The sequence below is a fragment of the Heloderma suspectum genome, chromosome 11 (assembly GCF_057233095.1).
Source record: "Heloderma suspectum isolate Gila_16-S chromosome 11, 16-S_ref, whole genome shotgun sequence".
NCBI lineage: Eukaryota > Metazoa > Chordata > Lepidosauria > Squamata > Helodermatidae > Heloderma > Heloderma suspectum.
In genome coordinates, this window is record NC_139468.1 from 2,209,458 (window position 1) to 2,228,088 (window position 18,631).

Sequence of the window (18,631 nt, forward strand, 5' to 3'; positions counted from 1 at the left end):
GTTTGTACCATTAGGACTGGCTGCAGCGAGGCCCACAGGGACCGTGTTCCAGCTTCCGCTGCCAGTTAAGTCCGCGCCACGTGCATTGCCCAGGAGAGAGGAGCACCTGCTTGGCCACATATTTATTTCCCTAATTAACGTCTTTACCTGCCCCAGACGGAGCTACAGAGCCCTGTGGCCTTCCAGTAGAAAGCTCCGTGCTGTCTCTTTTCTGGTCCCACAGCCCAGGTTCATACAGTCTCAGAGAGGCGATGATTTGAGCAAGCGCCCCGAAGTGGTGGGCTGGTTGTTGAAGCGGGGGAAGGCCCCTCGGGCGTGTGCTGCCCCCCTCGTGCCAGCAGGCCCCCGAGCGGGGAGACGGGCCCCCGGCACTGGAACACAGAACGGACCCCACCGCCCGTATTCGAGGCCCCTTGCGGCCGCAGTCTGCTCCATAGGCCCTGCTGAAGCTGCTTGCGCGTTTGGCCCCGGCCTGTGCTGTGTGCTGCTTCTTCTGTACATTTTGATCCTGCCCTTCAACTGTGTTTCCAAGGCCGCTTCACAAAAAGAGATACAATTTACCTAAAAAACAAACAAATGTTTTTAAAAGGTGATATAAAACGGGGGGGCAGCTTTGGCCCGCAACTTCCCTCTGCCCCAGTTAGCGTAGCCAAGGGGAGTGGTGGGCCAAAACTTCTGGAGGGCCACAAGCTGCCCAGCCCTGGCGTAAAACAAAACCCAACAGAGGGAAGTCCTCGAGCTCTGTTTCTGGAAGTAGAGCTGCTGTGCTTAGGGGCGCGCCAACACAGAGCACCACGGGGCAGGCCGCCCGCCCCGCAGGACGCAGGAGCATGAAGATGGCACCTTCTCTGGCCGTGGCTCCTGGCTCTGTGGCCCGTGCAGGATGTGCAGCGGTGCTTCTCATGGCTCTCGATGCACTGGTGTCATGCATGATGGGTGGCAAGCCCTGGTTGCCCCAAGAAGCTGCCCCAGGGAATGGTGTATTTATTTATTTAAGAATATTTACAATATATACTGCTTCCCATTATAAAAATCCCAAAGTGGTTTACAACAAAATTATAAAACGAAACATCATTATAAAAGCACAACAGTATTTAGATAAGTTGATGGTTGGGAAAAGCCAGGGTAAACAAGTAAGTTTTTAATGATGGTGGAACACACATGACACGATTATTGTGTCTTATAAGAGCACCTGTCTTATCGCAGAGGGGAGGAGAGGTCATTCCAGAGGGTGGGTGCCAACAAGAGAAGGCCCCTTGCCAGGGTGTTAAATGGGTAACAACGCCTCCCCTGAAGACTGCAGTGGGCTAGCGGGTCTGTGTAGGGGGAGATGAATTTTTCAGGTAACCTGGTCCCACGTTTTTTGCGGTGAGTACTTTCTGACCACTTTAACATTGAGAAATTTTCCATTAAGGTCAAGTTCTATCTGGGTTAGAATGAGGCCACACACAGAACATTTTTCCGGATTTTCTGTGTGTTGCAGCACATTATAGCCCAGATTCTTTTCCTGACTTCCCGTCATGCAGAGCCAGCCGTTTGAAGCAGCCTTCATCTGTTCTCTGTCTGGCGCTGTGGCGTGCTGAAGGGAGAGCTGTTCCGTAACTCCGCTTTGCGCAGCCTCTTGCACTGAGCCCAAGTTGCCTTGTGCCTTTTAGGACAAGATGTCCCAGCTGGAGATGGAGCTCGAAGAGGAACGGAGCAATTCGGATATCTTGTCGGAACGGATCAGCAGGTGCAGAGAGCAGGTACTTGGCCAGGGTGGGTGAAAGGCTGTGTGGGCCGGCCCTGGCTACTTGCAGTGGGGAAGCCCCAGCACTGTAGGAAGCCCCTCTCGATTTCTGGGCACAGACTGCCAGCAGCTTCCTCAGTGGTGTGCCTGGGAGCCATTCCACTCACGGGGGGCGGGGGGTTCCGTCCAGTCCATTCCATTCCCCTTCTGCCTCCCCTTCCCCTACAGCCTTTCTCCGAGGTGCTGGGGACAGTGTGTGGGCGGATTCCCCCGGGCCACCCTCGTGCGCTGTCAGCAACACGGGGCTGCTGCTAAATCCCTCCATTTCCTGTTGGCGCTGATGAGGCTTGTATGGCAGAGCTGTGCCCATCACATGCAACACCTCCCAAGCGTCAGTCGAGGAGCGCTGTCGGAGAGAAAGCAGTAACGCTGCGCCACGCTCCTGGAGGCCCCGATCTCCCGCCCCTTTGCATGCCCACTTGCTCGGGGGCACCCAGGCAGCCGTGCCAGTGCACACAGAGGCAGGGTGTACCTCTCTTTGCTTGGATGTCGGATCTGGACCCTGTTGCAGAATAGCATGGAAGCCCCCTATCTTCTTCCTTGCTGTCTCCCACTTAAAATGTTATCAGGGATTGTTTATTGGTGACATTTTTTATACTGCACATCAACAAAGTCCTCGGGGTGGTGTGCAAGAGCTATGAATCAATAAGATACAAATGTATAATCATAACATCAGAACGTATATTGAGCTCAGTACTGCTACAACATGAAACCCTCAAAACCCAGCAGAGCGTCAGCACAGCTGCGTTTGCATCGCTTCAGCACAGGGGGGGAACGGGACAAAGGATTTCGATGCATGAATGGCGTGGCTGGATCAGACTATGCGGTCCAGTGGCTGGCTCCCAACCACGGCCAGCCACGCACGTGTGCCCTGGGGGCCCACAATCAGGGCATGAAGGCAAAAGCCCCCCCTCTGGCTTGTCCCCCAGCATCTGCTGCTCGCAGACCCACTGGCCCCACCAGTTTCCCCCCCACCCACAGGTTGTTGGGGTTTCTGGGCCTTTGTGTTGTTTTTCCCCGTGGAAAGAGGCTGGAGCGCCACTCCTCGGCCTTCATCGCTGGCAGGAAGAACCCTGAGCTGCAACAGGCTGGCATTTCTTGGTGGGCTTACCCCCCCTTTTGCCTTGGGCCTGCCCACCACCAGGCCCACGCGGGCTTCTCCAACACGGCCCCAGGGCTGGAGAGGCTCCGCCTACCTGAGCGCTCCCGCCTGGGCCGCAGAGAGGCCTCCCCACATGGCTTGCCGCACTCCTCTTTCAGAGTCGCCTGAGGCTGTGCCTGTTGTCGCCACGTCCCGGCACAGTGAGCTCCGCACATCCCGGGCTCGCCTGCAGTGTCGCTCTACCTGCTGCCTCTCTGACCGCTCGCCTGGCCACTGCTGCGATCCTGCGCACAAAGAGCACCTGAGCCTCTGGGCCAGGAGCTTTGGAGGCAAGGCAGGCCGCCGCTGGCTGACCAGCCTATTCCATAAACGATGGGCTGGGCTGGGGCAAAATAGGCATTTGTGCCCAAGGCTCTGGATTTCATGCAGGACAACAAGGCGGCCTTGTTCTGAGCCCACGCTGGGAAGTCCAAGGGATGGATGGATTCCCAGCAGACCATTTCAGGGTCTGCTAAGCATTCGTAATACGGCAAGGAAGAATAATGGGCTTGTTTTGGTAAACATCGGTGACAAAGGGTGCCCCACTGGCCCCCACCTGCTTGTCCTGCCTCTGTGCGTTTAGCGAGCTGGGCAGGCGGTAGAAAAGAAGCGACTGAAATGTAGTTACTGGATGCAAAACAGTGCAGCGGACTCAGGGGCACGGTGTTCCCCGATCAGGCCCCTTGTGTTCTCAGCATCAGAACTGTCGGGGGTGGGGGTGGAGGGCAGCAGGGGGAACATGCAGGCGCCCATTTCGGATGGCCAAAGTGGCCCACGGGTGTCCTGTCTGCATATGGTCCTTTGATTAGTTCAGGATCGTAATGGTGCTTGAAATTATGGACCCGGAACCCAGCACAACCAGTGTGATGCAGCAGGTAGAGAATGGGTAGAGTGTCGGCCTGGGACTGGGGAGAGCCATGTTTGGATCCACGCCCATCCCTAAGGCAAGGGCAGCTCTCTCCCACTGCTCTTTCCTGATGGAGGTCCCACTATTTGCTGTGCTAAGGGGAAACCTATGGGTATCCATATGCTGTTTCCTAATGGGGAAAATAGCTTCAGGGCGTCATAAGGATTGGAAGAGCAAGGGCTTTTCTTAGGGACAAAGTCCTGTCTGAGTCAGGTGGGGATGGCTGCAGCTCCCTTTGCAAAAATGTGGAGAGGTGGGAGGTCTGATCCTGGGTCTCCATCATTTTCTGTAGTTTGGCCCTAAATCTAGGAACAGAGGAAGCTGCCGTATGCCGAGTCAGACCCTTGGTCCGTCTAGCCCAGCATGCTTGATGCTGAGCGGCAGCCGGAGCTTTCCAGGGTTTCGGGCAGGAATTTTCCCGGCCCTGCCTGGAGGTGATGCTGGGGATTGAACTGGGGGCCTTCTGCGCGCAAGCCCGCTTGTCTGGATTGAAGTATGCTGCCCAGAATCAGTGCTGGGAATCCTGCATTATTTGCAAAGCAGGGGATGACTTGAACCCCACTCTAGCTGTGGGCGTAAGGGGATGTTATTGGGCACACCCCCAGCACCTCGCTGTGCCATGGCACGGGGCGGCCTCTGCCTAGAATCCAGCTCAGCACCACTGAGGACTAGTCTGCCGCCTTTGCTTCTCCCTCCTGCCTTGAAGTTGAGGAGCCGGCCTCCTTCTGTTGCCTCGGGGCGCTCTTGGCCTGCAGCAAGGGAAGAAGACGAAGCAGGTGGAGCAGGAAGTAACTGGCTTCGGAGCAGCTTCTCACAGCCCTGCTAGAAGCCAGTTCCATGGCGATGGCAGAGTAAACGCGCGAGGGATGAAGCCAGGCTGGCAGCGCCACTCATTTCCTGTGGCAGCGAGGCCCCGGCTGATGGCACACGCCTGCTCCTTGCGCGGCGCAGGTGCATGGGGCAGGCAGACGAAAATGCGGAGGCGACGGCTCCTTTCGGCCGGCGATGCATCGACGTCCCCATTAGCCTCTGTTCTTGAGCAGCCAAGCCTCTCTGCCGAGTCGGCTGGTTCGGGGAGCAGGGAGGCATTACTGGCCTCCTGATTCCCCCTTTCTCAAGGAGCAGCGAGCCACATGGGTGCCCGGCAGGAGGGGAAGACCGTGCCTGTAGTTGTCTTCAAGCTATTATTAGAAATGGAATTACTTTCTCCTCGACAACCAGCTCCGCAGCTGCGCCCCGTCCCAAAAGGACCCACGGCACTGCAGCGGCACGATGGAAGCTTGTGCGTGCAATGGAACGAGATGCGTTGGAAAGGACAAGAGGAAGCGTGGAGGTGTTGCTCCCAGAAGCACAGGAAGCTTATATTACCTCCATCCTGAAGGGAGGCTCAGCGTGGAGCAGCAGCCAAGGGGTCCCGTCTGGGGTTGTCAGGAGGAGCCATCCGCCCCGGGCTGGCAACAGACCTCCAGAGAGGAGGAGCAGGGCCTTCCTGCTGCCCCAGCTCAGATGGGACCACAGGGAGTTAACACTCCCCACCCGAGAACCCAGCACCAGGGAACCCAGCACCCCCTGAGGGGACCTCCACCCACCCCCCGAATCACAGGGGCAGAGGTGCCAACTGGCCCACGGCAAAGCTCAGCCCTGGAGATGTCGGCCCTTCTGGCCACTCAAAGCCTCTCCTCGGGAGAAGTAGGCAACACTGGTGCCTGCTCCAGGTCAGCGCCCTGCTGAGTTCCAGGAAGAGGTGGGGCAGCCAGTTCCACTACGAAACTTTGCAGCCTCTGCCTGCGAGTTGTTCCTGTGTGTCCTGCTATGACTGGATCAGACTACGCGTTAGAGCAAATTGTGGGGCAGTCCAAAAGGCAAGGCAACAGAGCAGTCAAATGGTCAAGGCCAAAGGTTTCAGTCCAGTATGGGATCAAGAAAGGCAGACATGGTCCAGGTACAAGCAAAGGTCAAAGCATAGTGAAGCAGTAAGTTACCATTCACAGTCCAGAAGCAGAGTCAAACTGGAGTCCGGGGGTCAGTAGCACAGGAGGCCAACCACAAGGCAAGGTCCAGAAAACAAGGTACGAGGCGCAGGGGCTGATGAACAATGTTGTTCCAGCACCAGCTAGGCTAAAACTGAAGGCTTATGTGGCCAGAGCTTTCTGAGCCCCACTCAGGGCTCAGCTGCAGTGTGCTACAGGCCCTCTTGCTCCCGAGGAGTCGTCCTTTGTAATTGGGCACTCCTTTTCCTTTTTGGAAAGCTGATTTTAATAAACTCAGAACAATGATCAGTAAGGTCCCATGGCAAGCGACTAATGAGAAAAGGAGTCCAAGATGGGTGGGAGCTTTTAAAAAAGGAAATTCTCAAGGCACGATTACAAACAATTCCAAGAAGAAAAAAAGGTGGAAGACAAGAGAAGAAGCCAATGTGGCTTCACAAAAAGCTAAGAGATGACCTGAAAACAAAAAAGGACACATATAGGAAGTGGAAAGAAGGCCAAGCTACAAAGGAAGACTACCGGCAGGTAGACACAGAATTGCAGGGATGGTGTCAGAAAGGCTAAAGCTGAGAACGAGCTGAAGTTAGCAAGGGATGCTAAAAACAATAAAAAGGCTTTCTTCAGCTACGTGCATAGTAAAAGGCAGAGGAAAGAAATGGTGGTTCAGCTATTAAATAAGGATGGCAAAACGATAACAGATGACAAAGAAAAGGCAGAGGTGCTCAATTCCTACTTTGGCTCAGTCTCCCCCAAAAGAGGGTCTGTGACCCCCCTGGCAAAGGCGAAGTACAGGCTGAAGGGGCAGGATTGCAGCCTGAGATTGATAGGCATATGGTCAAGGAACACCTAATGACTTTGAATGAGTTCCAATCTCCAGGGCCAGATGAACTGCATCCTAGAGTCATAAAGGAACTGGCAGAAGAACTCTCAGAACCGCTGTCTATTCTCTTTGAGAAATGATGGAGGACGGGGGAAGTGCCAGATGACGGGAGGAGGGCTAACGTTGTCCCTATCTTCAAAAAGCGTAAAAAGGAGGAACCTGGGAACTACAGACCAGTCATTCTGACATCAATCCCTGGGAAAATTCTGGAGCAGATTCTAAACCAATCCATCTGGAAGCACCTTGAAAATAATGCAGTGATTACTCGAAGCCAACATGGATTTGTCAAGAACATATCCTGTCAGACGAATCTGATCTCATTTTTGGATCAAGTAACCTCCCTTGTGGACTGTGGGAATGCTGTAGACATCATATACCTCAACTTCAGCAAAGTTTTGACAAAGTGACCCATGATATCCTGAAGAGCAAACTAGCTCAAAGTGGGCTAGATGAAACAACGATCCGGTGGATCCACAGTTGGCTACAGAATCGGACTCAAAGAGTGCTTGTCGATGGGATCTTCTCAAACTGGGGAGAGGTAATGAGTGGGGTACCGCAGGGTTCAGTCCTGGGCCTACTGCTCTTCAACATTTTTATTAATGTCTTGGAGGAGGAGGTGCAGGGAATGCTGATCATATTTGCAGATGACACAGAATTGGGCGGGATAGCCAATACTTTGGAAGACAGAAACAAAATGTGACTGCAAAAAAGGCAAATGCTATTTTGGGCTTCATTAATAGAAGCATGGCTTCCAAATCCCGGGAAGTACTAGTTCCCCTCTACTCAGCACTGGTTAGGCCTCATCTGGAGTACTGTGTCCAGTTCTGGGCGCCACACTTTAAGAAGGATGCGGACAAACTGGAGAGGGTTCAGAGGAGGGCAACAAAGATGATCAGGGGACTGGAAACAAAGCCCTATGAGGACAGACTGAAGGAACTGGGCATGTTTAGCCTTGAGAAGAGAAGACTGAGGGGAGACAGGATAGCCCTCTTCAAGTACTTGAAAGGCTGTCCCAGAGGGGAAGGCCAGGATCTCTTCTCAGTCATCCCAGAGTGCAGGACATGGAATAATGGGCCCAAGTTACAGGAAGCCAGATTCCAGCTGAACATCAAGAAAAACTTCCTGAGCGTTAGAGCAATACAACAATGGAACCAATTACCCAGGGAGGTGGTGGGCTCTCCCACACTGGTGGAGGCGTTGAAGACGAGGCTGGACAGCCATCTGTCAGGGAGGCTCTGACCTGGATTCCTCCATTGAGGCCCAGGCCTTGTGAGCAGCACCTCCACACCCCCTCTCATCCCCTCCAACGCCATTACAAGCACAAGCTTCCACGGTGCCTTGTGGCAGTGGATTCCAGCGGGGGTCCTTACTTTAAGAGGCAGGATTCCCTGTCGCGAGTTGTGGTCTGTAATTCCTGGCCCAGAGGCAGGACACGGCAGTACCAAATGCCAGTGACTGGTGCCAGGGAATGGCCGTCTCAGCTTCACTCCCTCCTTGCGAGGTATTTGGCTATTGGCTGATGGGATGTTGGACAAAATGGACCTTCAGCCTGATCTAGCAAGGCGGCTGCACGGTGGCCACCTCCCCGCCCTAGCCAGATACGGGCATTTCCCAGTGCTGTGGATAATGCCACAGGACGCTCCCAAGGGCTAGCTCCTGCCCATGTCTTTTCTCTATCATCTCCTGCCCATGTTTTCCCCACAGCAGGCCTCCAAGCCCTCCTGGCGCATTTAGACCCAGCCAGTTACGAGGGAGAAGGCTACAGTTTCCCCCTTTCGTGGCCTTGAGGCTTATCTGGACAGCCCAAGGTGCAGGAATGAAGCTGAAGAGCAGGTTTTGCAGCTAAGCCGAGAGATCTCCCAGTTGGTTCCGTTGGGCCAAGGGTACAAGGGAGAAGTCCAGTTGGCTCGTGCAAGGTCATGACGGGACCCGGAAGGCAGCCACAGAGCGGCCGTCCTTGATGCTGTAAACTGGGAGGAGCTCACCTTGGATTGCCAGTGAGGAGTGCGCGGTGCCGGCCAGTGGGGAGAGGGGCGGGCCTGAGGGCCGGGAAGCGCACTCCTGGCCAGGCCCCCACAGCGCCAACGCCGGGCCCGGGGCGTCCGCCCGCAGTGGCAGGTCGGATGTGCAGCCTTTGCATTTCACCCTGCGTGTGCATCCGAGAATTGGCTCCACGAACACGATGTGCAGCCCCTTCCTCTGCAGCAATGTGCGGTGGTGCTGTTGTCACAGCTCCTGGCATTTGCTGACCGTTGGAGAAGTCCAGCTGCCAGCCTTTCCAGTGGGCAGTCCAGGAGCTGACAGAGGAGCCCAGGTGGTCCTTCAGTGGCTGTGGAGGCCCCCCGGATGGGAGAGTCACCTACAGACATGGGGACAGAGGCCTGTGAGCCGCAGGGGTGTGCGTGTCTTTGTGTGTGGGGGTGTGACAGAGGGAGAGAGCCAGCACATTGCAGTGCTGTATGAGCAGGGGTGGAGAGCTAAGCGTGCGGCTGGTGTTCGCACAACTGAGTTGCAGCTTTGGGGCTGTTTGGCACAGTTTCTCCCTGGGAATATGATGCAGGAGGCGCCATATTCCCCGAGATACATGTTCTGCTACTTGCTTATAGGGAAGTGTTTTCCTTCACTTATGCTCTGCTGGTATATTGGTAATTAAAGCAGGAACTACAAAGACTCCCTAATGTGAGTCTCTTTCTCTCGCCCAAAGGAAATCGTTTGTGTGTTTTTATGTACATGGTTTTAAACTTTGTATGCTGTTATCTTTAATGGCCTTTAAGCTTTGTAAACCATCCAGAGAGCTTTGGCTATGGGGCGATTTATTAGAAATCTAATAAATCACAAGGATCAGCTCCATAATCCTGGCCCTGGAATGCCTCCGCACCCGGGGAATTCTGCAACAATATACAGTTCTCTGCTGCCCCTTCTACTTGGATGCATTTTGCAGCAGCAGCAGCCATCACCTCGGCGCTGTAAGACACGCTGCCCTACATCCGCCCGTCACGTGAGACCCGCGATGGCCAGCCACAGTTTTCACAGCCCCTGAGCACTCTGAGAACACAACCGCACAGTGTGCGGAACTGCACCGTGACCAGCTACATCCAGCACGCCCCACAAACTCTCTCCGTCTAAAAGCGGTGCCTTTAATCACTCATTAATTTTTTTGCCCTTCGGAATTTTATTTTGTCTGGATCTCTTGAAGCAGTTATAGGAATGTTTTCTGCATGACCCCAGCAACAAGGCCTTGGAAAAGACGGACGCAGGGCAGCCTGTGCTCCGCAGATCTGACCGTCTGAAGTCCAGGCATCGGCGCTGATTTCACAAGTCCCTGGCACTTTGCATGCATGTTTGCACGGGCCTGCGCACGTCGGGGGTGCACTGTCACTTTGTATGTGTTGCCTGCTGGATAGGAACCCACCCTCCCCCATTTCGGGGAACTGGCCCCCAAGTGCCTGGTCAGTCGGCCCCTAGTGAGGAGGATCTGTCCATCTTTGCAATTGGGTCCTTCAGTGCTTCCTCATGTTGTGTGCGTATGGAATGATTTCATCAGATTTATTGCAAACCTCTGGAGCCTCTTCTGGTTTGTATGGTCAGAACCAGGACATGGTCCGGTGCCCCCTTGCCAGGTGCTACGTGTTGCGTGCAGTGCCAGAGTGGATCTTGGGCTGGGGTCCTCTTTGACCTCCCATTCCTCTTAGAATAATTTATTTATTTCTAAAAGCTATAGGCCCTCTGGGCAAAACCTGTTCAGGGCAGCTTCCAGTAATAAGGAAAATACCGTTAACCCCAAATTTCAAAACAGAAACAAGAACCTAAGATATCCAGCCTAATGCAAATATTTCACTCCAGTAAAAGTTTCTCCTGAAATCCTTTCCATCCAGCAGCCCAACAAACCACTGTAAGTATTGCTCTGTAATGCCAGCAACGTTTAGGTTATATCCACGTGAAGCCGTCCATTCTGTAGTTCCAGCCGTGTTTCTCTCTCCACAACTTTAGATTGAGCAAATGAGGAGCGAATTACTTCAGGAAAGGGCTACGAGGCAGGACCTGGAGTGTGACAAGATCTTGCTGGAAAGGCAGGTAAGGATGGCAGCTTGGCTTGTGCCCAGGCTCACCTCGGTGTCTGGCTTCGGTTAGGGCTAGGGCCGGGCACTGCAGTGTGTGCATAGTGGAGGGCCTCAGTGCTTCTGAGCCCTCCCGTTGCCGAGGGTCCGGAGCCCAGCCCCACGCGCTCGGGATTAAGGGGCAGAGCCTTCTTCCAGGGCAAGCAGCAGCAATGATCAGACAGATTGGGCACTGATGTGGGAAACTGTTCAAGAAGAATCCACCTTCAAACTCACTCACCTGGTCTGGTCTTCAGGAGCAGAGCACCGCCTTGTGGCGGGCCTGCATTTTAGCTACCCAAGACAGCACGTGCGTTTTTCCTTCTCAGAAGGATCAACTGTTTCTGGGTTTATTTATATTTGCATGTGTGCGTTTGTATAAAATAAGTAATGGACTGCATGGTTTGAAATGCAAAATTTTTATATTTATATCTTCCAGCTCTATTAGGATTATTATACCTGTTTTGACACTCTGCCAAAGATAATTTGAATTGCGTTGGATACTGAAAGATCCAAGTCGTTGCCAATTCTCAGAGATCTCCCATAGCGGTTAGCCTCTCAAAGGAGACTTGTTGAGGCTCAGGGCTGTGCCTCTGCTATGCCTTTGCGCTCCAGCTGTGTGCAGCTCAGCTGTGGTTGCTTGGTGGGAAAGGGAAGACTCTCTGTACATGCCCAAGAGCACTCTATAAAAGCAAAATTGGCAAACATGGGATTTATGCCCTCTGAGGTGCTACTGTGTATCCCATGAAGCTACTGAATACTCTGAAGGAGCCTCTCCCTCCTCCTGTCCTACAGTCCCATCCCCTGGCTGTGTTTCAAAAGGCAAGTTTTGTGTTTGTCAGTCAGAAGCAGCCCTGGACAGAACGGACTGGGTGAAGTGGGGAAGGGTCTCTTAGGCTGTTGTGCTTACTGAGACATTGTCACCCCCATTTACATTACTCATGTATTTATTTATTGAAAATGTACATCCCCCTCTTCACCTCAAAGCGAGCTCCTGGGGTGGCTCACAGTTCCGAGACAAAGACACTAAAATCACAAAACTATTACCCAGTGTGAACTGGCAGGCAGGATGGATTTCAAGGCGCCATTAAGGGTGCCACAAGGGGAGACAGTTTTGAGCCATGGGCCACAACCTACCCGTCTCCGTTTATCTCAGTGAGAGAATCTCCAGGTGGAGCGTGGCTCGTCTTCATCAGTGGGAAGGGGGGCTGTTTGGATCTTCATTCACTCATAGGGTTGGAGCGGGTCTTGTGGGCCACCCAGCCCACTCCCCCTCCCAGTGCTAGAGCATCCCACCAGATGGCTCCAGCCTCTGGCCAGGGAGGAGCACCCACCACCCGCCTGTCTAGATAATTGCCTTCGGTCTCAACTTGCTCTTACCATCAAAAAGTGTCTCCTACTCTTCAGCCCAAATCTATCTTGCTGTAACTTCAGCCCACTAGATCTCGCACTGCCCTCTAGGGAAGCAAAGAATATGTCTTTGCCCTCTTCTGTGCATCAGCCCTTTCAGTTTTTGAAGAATGCTATTATGTTCCCCCTCAGTCTTCTCTTCTGCTTATTAAACAGACCCAGTTCCTTCAACCTTTCCTCACAAGACTTGTTTTCCATACCATCAACTCCTCGGAACCCATTCCAATTTGTCTATACTTAGAGTGCGGTGCCCAGAATGACACAGTACTGAGATGAGTTCTGACAAGTGCCAAAAAAAGTGGAACTATAACTTCCTGTGACTTGGAAACTATGGTTCTAGTAATGCAGCCCAGAATCACGTTAGCTTTTTTTGCAGCTGCATCACCCTGCTGTCTCATGTTCGGCTTGTGATCGACTACAGTCTCAAAATCCTTTTCAGTTGTACCATTGCTAAGCCAGGTATCCCCCATTCAATATCCAAGCATTTCCTGATTTTTTAAAGCCTAAATGCATCTTTGCATGTGTCTCTGTTGAATTTCATTTTTACTTTCTGCCACAGGCATCAGAATGTCTTGGGGCCAACCCTGTATGTTAATTAGTTCACAGACTTACCTGTTCAATAAACTCCGCACATTCTTGTTTCAGAACAAAGACCTGAAAAGTCGGATCCTTCACCTCGAAGGCTCGTATCGGTCCAGCAAAGAAGGGCTCCTCGCTCAGATGGAAGCCAGGATCCTGGAGCTGGAGGAGCGGCTAGAGAATGAAGACAGGTAAAAGAGGCTGCAAGGATCGGGGAGCTTGGCACCTCTGTGATGAGGCATCCAGCTACTTTGAGAGTTGCAATACTGAATACAGGGCATCCAGAGCCTCTGTTAGCTTAAAAAATACCTTACCTGTTACAAAAAAATCACACACCTTTCCATTCTACAGTGAGCACTCAAAAGAGCATACGATATTTAAAATGAATGCACAGAGTACAATAACATCAAACCGATAAAAATAGTACAGCCCAAGAGCCCCACTGAAATGCAGAGGGCAGCATAAAGGGAATGTCCATGTCCAGAAGCAACGTGCCTCGAGATGCTTGCTGCTGGGGGGGGGGGGGGGATCGCGGGCCACGGCCTTCCTGCCCTGCTAGTGGGCCTGTGGCCAGAGGCCTCTGGGTGGCTGCTGTGAGAAGCTGGGTGTGATGGGCCTGTGGCCCAAGCCAGCAGGGTGCCCCTCGGCTCGTGCCGTGCTCCTCTCCACATGTCCCCTTTGCCTGCCGCTGTAGGGATCGGGCTAACCTCCAGCTGAGCAACCGCCGGCTTGAAAGGAAAGTGAAGGAGCTCATGATGCAGGTGGACGACGAGCATCTCTCCCTGACGGACCAGAAGGACCAGGTGCAGTGGGGCGGGTCTCTTGGCTGTTCTGCTCATCAAGAGTTTCTCACCCACGTCTACGTTCCCCCCGCATTTCTTGTTCTATCATTCACGTCCCCCTCTTCGCCTCAAAGTGAGCTGCTGCGAGGGCTCACTGTTCCGAGATGAAGATAAGACCGTGACGCCATGGTGACCCTGTGCCAACAGGGGCCTGCAGCCCAGACTTGTCCGCCTCCGTTGCTCTTGCACAAACGCTGTTGTGTCTGAGGCTCCCTAAAGGCCGTCTTGTCCCTTCCTTTGCAGGACAGCAGAGGGCAAAACACGTGGCTCCTTGCCTGTTTCTCCCTTTGACATTTTTGGGAACAGGGAGGTGATACCGAAATAGCCCTCCTGGCAACAGCAGTGTTGCCCCCAGGTCAGGCCAGATGCCCATTCAGTCCGCCGCTGCCTGCGCCGCGAGGCAGCCTGCATGGCAGCCGAGCGTGACGACGCTCCAGCCGCCTCATCTCCCTCACAAAGCACCCTTGGGCCAGCGGGAGCGCTGACCCTTCCCCCGACAGCTGCTTTCCCTGCGAAGCCCTGCTCTCGTCCCCGTGTGGCTCCAGACCCTCCTCTGTGCCTGGAGCAAGGCCGGGAGAAAGCCGTTGGGGGGTCAAGCGCAGCAGCCCCTCCCCCCAGCCCTGCTGTGCCAGGGGCTGTGCCAGGGAGGGGGCCGGCAGACTTTGGCTGCAGCACTGCAGCGTGCCGGCACCACCCTGCCTGCTGCCCCTGGGCTGCCCCGTCTGTGCCAGCCATGCTTGCCCGGGGAGAAAGGCCTCGTGGGGTGGGCTCTGCTTGAGCCGCAGCTTCACGCGCCAGTTGGAATTTCCGCCTTGGGCACCGAGGTGTCGTCAGTGGCCCTGCTCGGTACCAGCAGCTCTGGACAGAGGTCGGGCCCAGAGCTGGGCGGCACGGCCTCCCCTGGGCGAGGCTGCCTTGCTGTCAGGCGGGCTGGCCAGGGCTGCTGGCGAGGTGACGTGTCTCAGCCCGCCTGGCCTGGCACTGTTCTGTGTGCACGGCCACGCCTTCCTCTCCCCCTGCTCTCCTTGCTCCTGCCCTTCCGCCCACAAACTATCCAGAGGGAGCGGGAATGGGTAAACAGGCGTGACCTGTGCCGGGTGTTACAGGCACAGGAGTCCTACGGAAATTCCTCTGGGTGGTGGACCGGCTGGCCTGCCCAGTTCTCTCCCCATGCTCGGGGAGCTGGGGAATTCTGTTTCCCCAGGCCGACCTTTCCTCGTCACAGGCTACAGCTGCTCCCTTGCAGATGTGGTTGCGCGCAGCCGGAGAGCGCCAGCTGCGGTCTGCGCCATCCTCCCTCCCTCCAAGTGCCTTTTCCCACGAGCGCTTCATTGCTTGCCTCAAGGGGCTGGCGATTAATGGCCCGTTCTCCGCCCCAGTTCTGATGGGCCCCTCCTCTCCTCCTTCCGCAGCTGAGCTTGCGTTTGAAAGCGATGAAGCGCCAGGTGGAGGAAGCCGAAGAAGAAATCGACCGGCTTGAGGGCGCCAAGAAGAAGCTGCAGAGGGATTTGGAAGAGCAAGTGGACTTGAATGACCAGCTGCAAGGGCAGCTGAACACCATCAGGCAGGAGCTCAGGTGGGGAAAGAGGGGCCTCCGCGGTTTCCACGCCACAAGCCCACCTCCCTGTGACCCCGAGAGGGTTGCCAGTTTCTCTGGCCACCTGGGCTCCTTGCTTGCGGGTTGGGAGGCCGTATCCCCCTTCCTGCTCCACTGGGGCAAACACAGCCCTGCCCCTCTTGGTTTGTGCTTCTGGGGGTTCCACAGCACTCGGGTTTGACTCCCCATCCAGCCCAACATGCAGCTCTTTCCTGGAAGCCTGTCCAGTGTGTCAGAATGGAGGCCTTTCCCCTCTGACTTCCAGAAATAGGCAGGACTGGGGGGGCGGGGGTCATTCCAGAGCCTTCAGTGCTGAGTCACTGCGGGACTCGCTTCGTTGGGAGTCGGAGGGGCTTTGCGCAGAGGCCCACAGGGCGCCTTGCCCCGGAGGAGCCAGTGGCCTCCCCTCCAGATCCAAGCAGGCCATTCTCGTGGCTCTGCAGGCACAGGGCGACTCCCCCTTGACTCAGCCAGTCTCTTCAGAACCAAACACAAAAGCAGCCCAGGTGGCTTGCAGGCATTTTCTGTGATGCAAAAAGTTGGTGTGCTTCTGCTTTAGCAGGCACAAAAAGACCTCAAGTAAGATGCTGAGTGACCTTGATGACGACGATGACGACTTCAGCACTGATGGGGAGAGTCTCTACGAAGCGCCGTCAGGATTTAAATTCTTAAAAGACAATGACATCAAAAGCTAAAAAAGGAGCCAGCTATGGATGTTCAACCTTAATTGTTGAAAAATGAGGAACGACAGAATCCAGAAGCCGATGGCTGCTGGAAGATTAGTGCCAGGTGAATTTTATATATCCCTCCAGGATGTGCCATTTTCAGACTTCGATCTTTCAGAAATAAATATCCTAAAACACAAAGGACTTGCTGTTCCAACCACGTAGAAGGACCACAGGTGCCTGCAACCGTGTGTGTGTGGGGGGGGGGGGGTATTGCTAAGTTGAGGTGATGCTTCCCAGCTGAACTAGGATTGTTGCTAAAAATTCTGTTCTAAGGAGCTAGAGCATTCTCCTTCTAAGCAATGCTACACTGGGTTTGTCTGTCATGGATGCTACAGATAAGAGAAGGAGCACACGCAAAGGGTATTATTTAATCAATGTAAGTAGAAAGAATGTACAGTATAGAATGTACATATTTTAAATTAGAGATTTTTATGGACCATTCCAGCACCATTTTGTAAAGTGTCATGGTTTTTATAGAGCACATAAAGTACAGACAGCTGTATTGATTATCATACCATTTTTAAGCTTTAAAAAGTCTGTTACATCCCGTGGGTTCAGTGAGGACATTTTATGTTGGTTGATCCAGAGTTGGATGATCCAGAGAGGGCTAGAAGAGCTTTTACTCAAGAGGGCCCTGCAGAACATTAGGAGCAAGACCTCAACCAGAAACTGTGTACCCAAATACCAATCCTGATCCTGCAATAGTTTCAGAGAGTGTAAGGGATGCCCTGCTGCTGCCTTCCGTAGATAGGTTAGGCAGCTGTCATTTGCAGTCTGATCTTGGACTGTTCTAATGAAGGGAAGGGAGCTTTGCTCCTGGGATGCAGACTCCGCTCCCAGTGGCCTCAGCATGAAGGAGCCCCTGGGGACCTGAGCAGGGCTTTCAGAGCAAATGGAACTGCAGCAACAGCAGCAGCCCGTGGTGTCTCGACCATTACTCCCTTCTCCCGCTTGTAAAAACGGCCTGTTGAGCAAACAGGTTCTCCTGTGGATTTTCCACTGTGTTTGTTTGTTTGTTTGTTTGTTTGTTTGTTTGACTCAGTAAGGTTCCCATGGTCAATTGCCCACAGTTTCACTCTGACCCAGCAAAGCACCTTGACACAGGATTGATGCAAAGCCCTTGGCATGAGAAGCCCCTGAGCTCAAGAGGGGCAGGTGCAGAAGTCCTTGAGCCCAAACAGTGTGGCCAGAGACAGTTTTTTGCCAGCAGCTGGAACACGTCACCGCGCTGACCGGGCATTGCGAAGATCTCCTGCCGTGGTGGACCACTGGGGCCTTGCACAAGAAGCATGTGGGGCCTTTCCTATCATGCATTTTGAGTTTTATCTGCAGATGTCTGTAAGCATGCCTTTGTATGCACTGTGGGGGCTTTATGTGTGTTTTAAAAGGTTCTGTTGCAATCTGTTGTTTCACCCATTCGCCGATCCTTTGCTCCCCTTTTCTCTGCACAGCCGCCATCTTTGCAGCTTCGCTGTTTCACAAAAGGGGGCATCCGGATCCTCCTCCTGCTGCATTGCGAGGGCCGAGTTACATGAGAACATGGAATTGATGAGGAAATGGTAGCTGGTGGGTAGCTCTGAGGCGTGAACCTGCTCTGATCAAATTGCTGGGAAGGAGCTGTAGCTGCCGGCTGCCTGGGTGGCAACAGATATGGGTGTGTCTCAAAGAGAATGTTTGGGATTTTCAGTAGCTTCAGTTACAAAAATAATGAAGCCCTGGGAGCAGTGAACCCCCACGCATGTCTTCAAGGTTGCGTGCGTGTGAGTCTGCAGTTGGCACTTCAAAAGCAGGAAAGCTCTCTGGGGGAAATGAAGGGCGAAGAACAAACCCTGATGAAGGGGGCCTTGCATCTGTACTAGAAGGGGTAGGGCTGTGGGTGTTTGGTGTGTGAACCCAAGCCAGCCTTGCATAAGACCGCTTCAGAGCCCAGCTGCTTTGAGCCTCTGTGCATACACTGCCAAGCCTGTCGTTGTGCATGCGCACTTGGCTCCCCACATGCCCCAAATTGGCAGCACCGCCGAGTGGGAGCCGAAGTCATAGACCGGCCCGGTGGGGGAGCCGCAGCCCGTGGGGCCTGAATCTGTTTGGCCGTCTGCATAAGCAGAGCCGAGGGCAGGTGCCGAAGCCCCAGCTGCAAATGACGGCCCTGGACGCTGCTACGGCTTCCTCTGGGTGCGCTCAGATACTCTCTCAAGCCCCGTGGCAAGCCGGTTCTCCCCAAGCCTCCACCCGCTCCCGGGAACTCTTCGCCAGCAGGAATGGTCTCAGATGTACGCAAGGTCAGCGGCGGAACCCAAAACTGATCTGACACATCAGAGGACCCGTTAGTGCTGTGCCCAGGGCCGCCATTTGCAGCTGGGTCTTCGGCACCTGCCCTCAGCTCTGCTTATGCAGAGGGCCAAACAGATTCAGCAGGACTTGTGAAGAGGTGGATGTTGGGCTGGCAGAGCAGGAGACAGACTCATAGAGCACCATCCTTAGGGAAGCGGGGCCCTCGCCATTCCCTAAGGATGGTGCTCTATGAGTCTGTCTCCTGCTCTGCCAGCCCAACATCCACTTCCACTAAATGGTCTGACTTGATACAAGGCAGCTTCTTACATTCCTGTAGCGTAGCTCTTCTCTGTGGGTCCCACTGAAATGAATGGGAACCATGAAAGAGCATCATAGCGCATG

General features: G+C 54.0%; 1 protein-coding gene across 2 annotated transcripts in view; it reads left to right on the forward strand.

Moving 5' to 3' along the window:
• The window catches only part of CGNL1 (cingulin like 1), an 88,857-nt gene extending 71,501 nt beyond the window's left edge, over window positions 1-17,356 (forward strand). For both annotated transcript variants that reach the window (XM_084816579.1, XM_084816580.1), the window contains exons 14-19: window positions 1,656-1,745; window positions 10,696-10,779; window positions 12,858-12,982; window positions 13,486-13,594; window positions 15,046-15,209; window positions 15,793-17,356. In XM_084816579.1, the coding sequence (XP_084672705.1) occupies window positions 1,656-1,745; window positions 10,696-10,779; window positions 12,858-12,982; window positions 13,486-13,594; window positions 15,046-15,209; window positions 15,793-15,925 (705 nt within the window). In that variant the 3' untranslated portion in view covers window positions 15,926-17,356. The remainder of the gene's footprint in view (window positions 1-1,655; window positions 1,746-10,695; window positions 10,780-12,857; window positions 12,983-13,485; window positions 13,595-15,045; window positions 15,210-15,792) is intronic.
• Window positions 17,357-18,631: the final 1,275 nt, after the last annotated feature.